At 41.4% G+C, this 2,672-nt stretch overlaps 1 protein-coding gene across 1 annotated transcript in view; it reads right to left on the bottom strand.

The window, feature by feature from the left end:
* sncga (synuclein, gamma a) overlaps nucleotides 1–2,589 on the bottom strand; it is a 13,108-nt gene extending 10,519 nt beyond the window's left edge. Inside the window, exons 1-2 of the mRNA XM_008430481.2 lie at nucleotides 2,247–2,589; nucleotides 347–388 (exon numbers count right to left, since the gene is read on the bottom strand). Of these exons, the coding sequence (XP_008428703.1) occupies nucleotides 347–388; nucleotides 2,247–2,367 (163 nt within the window). The 5' untranslated portion in view covers nucleotides 2,368–2,589. The remainder of the gene's footprint in view (nucleotides 1–346; nucleotides 389–2,246) is intronic.
* Between the last annotated feature and the right edge of the window lie 83 nt (nucleotides 2,590–2,672).

Here is a 2,672-nt window from a genome sequence, read left to right as displayed (position 1 = left end):
CGTCCATCTGGGGGACGTTAGTGTCCATCTGGGGGACATTGTGTCCAAAATGTGTAAATATTTGTTTTCCTGTTGATTTTTCCTCTGAACATTTTTATAATTTAAAATGTTTTTTTGTTTTTAATTATTTAATGATTAATTCCAACATAAGTGTGGAAACAGCAGGACTTTGTGAACAAAGATTCTAATTTATTAAACTTGTATTAACTGAACGAGTTTAGAGGTAAAAGTCGTGTTTCCCAGGAAGCAGGAAATGATGAGAATCGATCATTGATTTACTAATTAATGGTGAGGTCAATGGTTATACCTGTGATTTACTAATTAATGATGGGATCAGTGGTTCTACCTGTGCTCACGCTCGTCACCACTCCCTCCATCGTCTTGTTTCCTGTAAAACAAGATTCACAACATTTCACTGTAAAACTGGAGCTAAATTTAAATTTTTTTATTTGTTCACGGCTGAGGAAGACGAGGACCAAGGTCCTGATCTTCATCGTGTCAGCAGCTGACCGGGGTCCAATTCTGGTTCTGACCCGATTCCACCTTCAGAATCATTCATTCATTCATTCATTCATTCATTCAGCTAATCAGGTCTTTGAGTTTTTCAGTCTGAATTCAGAGATTTTTACAGAATCAACAGCAGCTGATTAATGACTGACCCCTGACCTCTGACCTCTGACCCGCCACCAGCAGCTCTCAGTCTGAAACTCATCGTCTCAAACAGAAACTAATGATTTTAAATGTTTCAGCTGAGCCTCTGGGTTCCCTCATCCAGAACCAACCGAGGTCAGAGGTCAGGGGCGGTATGAGGTATGTGGGTCAGAGGTCATGTTGCAGCATCAGGCTTCTCTCCACTCGGCCTGAACTGAAATATTAATGATTCATTCATTCATAATCCCACTTTGCAAAATGTACATAATCTGTATTTGAACATTACAGTAAGTGAGAAAACAACAAATGTTCAGGTGAGAGTCGTTCATTAGTTTGGGAGCATTGGTGGAGCAAACAGGAAGTGATGCAAGCAGGAAGTGATGCAAACAGAAAGTGATGCAAGCAGGAAGTGATGCAAACAGGAAGTTATCCAAACAGGAAGTGATGCAAGCAGNTGATGCAAACAGGAAGTTATCCAAACAGGAAGTGATGCAAGCAGGAAGTGATGCAAACAAAGTGATGCAAGCAGGAAGTGATGCAAACAGGAAGTGATGCAAGCAGGAAGTGATGCAAACAGGAAGTGATGCAAGCAGGAAGTAATCTTTGTAAACTAAAACCTGAAACTTTGATAAGTTAGAAAAACTTCTTTTGGTTTTCAGAGGAAATATGAACCAAACTGTTGGGATGAGCTTTAAACATCATCATTATTATTATTATTATTATTGTTATTATTATTATTATTGTTATTATTATTGTCCTGGCGCCCTCTAATGGACTCCAGAGGAACTGTGGTCCAGGTTCTGTCCGGGTTCTGGGCTCTTGGCTCGGTGTGTGGTGTCGGGTCGGACAGAACCGGTTCTGTCTGAGTCCCGGTCAGCTGGTCTCCGTTTCCCAGCAGTGTGAGGCGTTCGGGGGGAATCTGAAAGATGAGCTTCTGATGAGTCGAAGCAGGAAGTCAGAGGTGATGAATATTTGATGAATGGATGATTTTCCTGCTTCGCTTTTACAGTGTATTAATGTGAAGGAAACATTTATTTGGTTTAATATTTTACTTCCTGCTCATGTCGATGTTTTCGCTCTGCAGCCCATCATATGATTTTATCTAGATTTTTATTATATTTAATTTTCCTCTGCAGATTTAAACCGTCAGCCATGATGACTCAGCGTTTCTCTCATCCTGAAGGATTTTATCGTTAATATTTAAAACCCAGCGTCTGTTTTAATCTTCCATTTATGTTTCATTTATTTTCTCCTGAATATATTTAATATTGTGACGTTTGGTGGAAGTTTTAAATCTTTATCCATATCAAACATGAAGCAGATTTTAAATATTTCTGTTTCCTCTGATCCTTTAGTTTTTATTTTCAGTCTCTTTTAAATAATTTTAAGAGTTTAATTACTTTTAAAACAATTTCTCTTTTTCATTGAGGTAAATGTTTCTCAGCTTTTTCATTTTTCTCTGTTTTCTTCCTCTAGTCTGTTAAATATTATTCATTTTATAGTTTAATCTTCAGTTTTTCATCCTTTAGCCGTTTTTCTCCAGATTTCTCTGTAGGAAGTGACCCTGTTGGGGTCAAAGGTCACGGTGGTCTTACCCACATACACGACCCCGTCCTTGGTCTTGGTGGCGGCCTCGCCCACGCCGGCCTTCGTCTTCTCAGCGGCGGCGACCACGCCGTCCTTGGCCATGGAGAATCCCTTCCTCAGAGCGTCCATGATGAAGATGATGAAGATGATGAAGATCCTGCTCTGTCCTCTGATCTGTCCTCTGCTGCGTCCGTCTCCGTCTGCCTGCGGTCCTCCTGCAGGAGGCGGAGCGTCAGGCAGGGAGGAGCCGACACGGAGGCTCCAGCAGGAGGAGGATTCAGATTCCAGGAACTTCCTGAGCTGAGAAACATTTTTATGATCATTTATTGATGTTTGTGCAGAAACAAGCAGCAGCAGAAGAACCGCAGCTCAGGACGGTTCTGGTCCTGGTCCTGGTTCTGGTCCTGGTTCTGGTCCAGAGTCCTGGTCCTGGT

This window comes from Poecilia reticulata, linkage group LG15 (genome assembly GCF_000633615.1).
Source record: "Poecilia reticulata strain Guanapo linkage group LG15, Guppy_female_1.0+MT, whole genome shotgun sequence".
NCBI lineage: Eukaryota > Metazoa > Chordata > Actinopteri > Cyprinodontiformes > Poeciliidae > Poecilia > Poecilia reticulata.
This window is presented reverse-complemented; position numbering and strand designations above follow the sequence as displayed.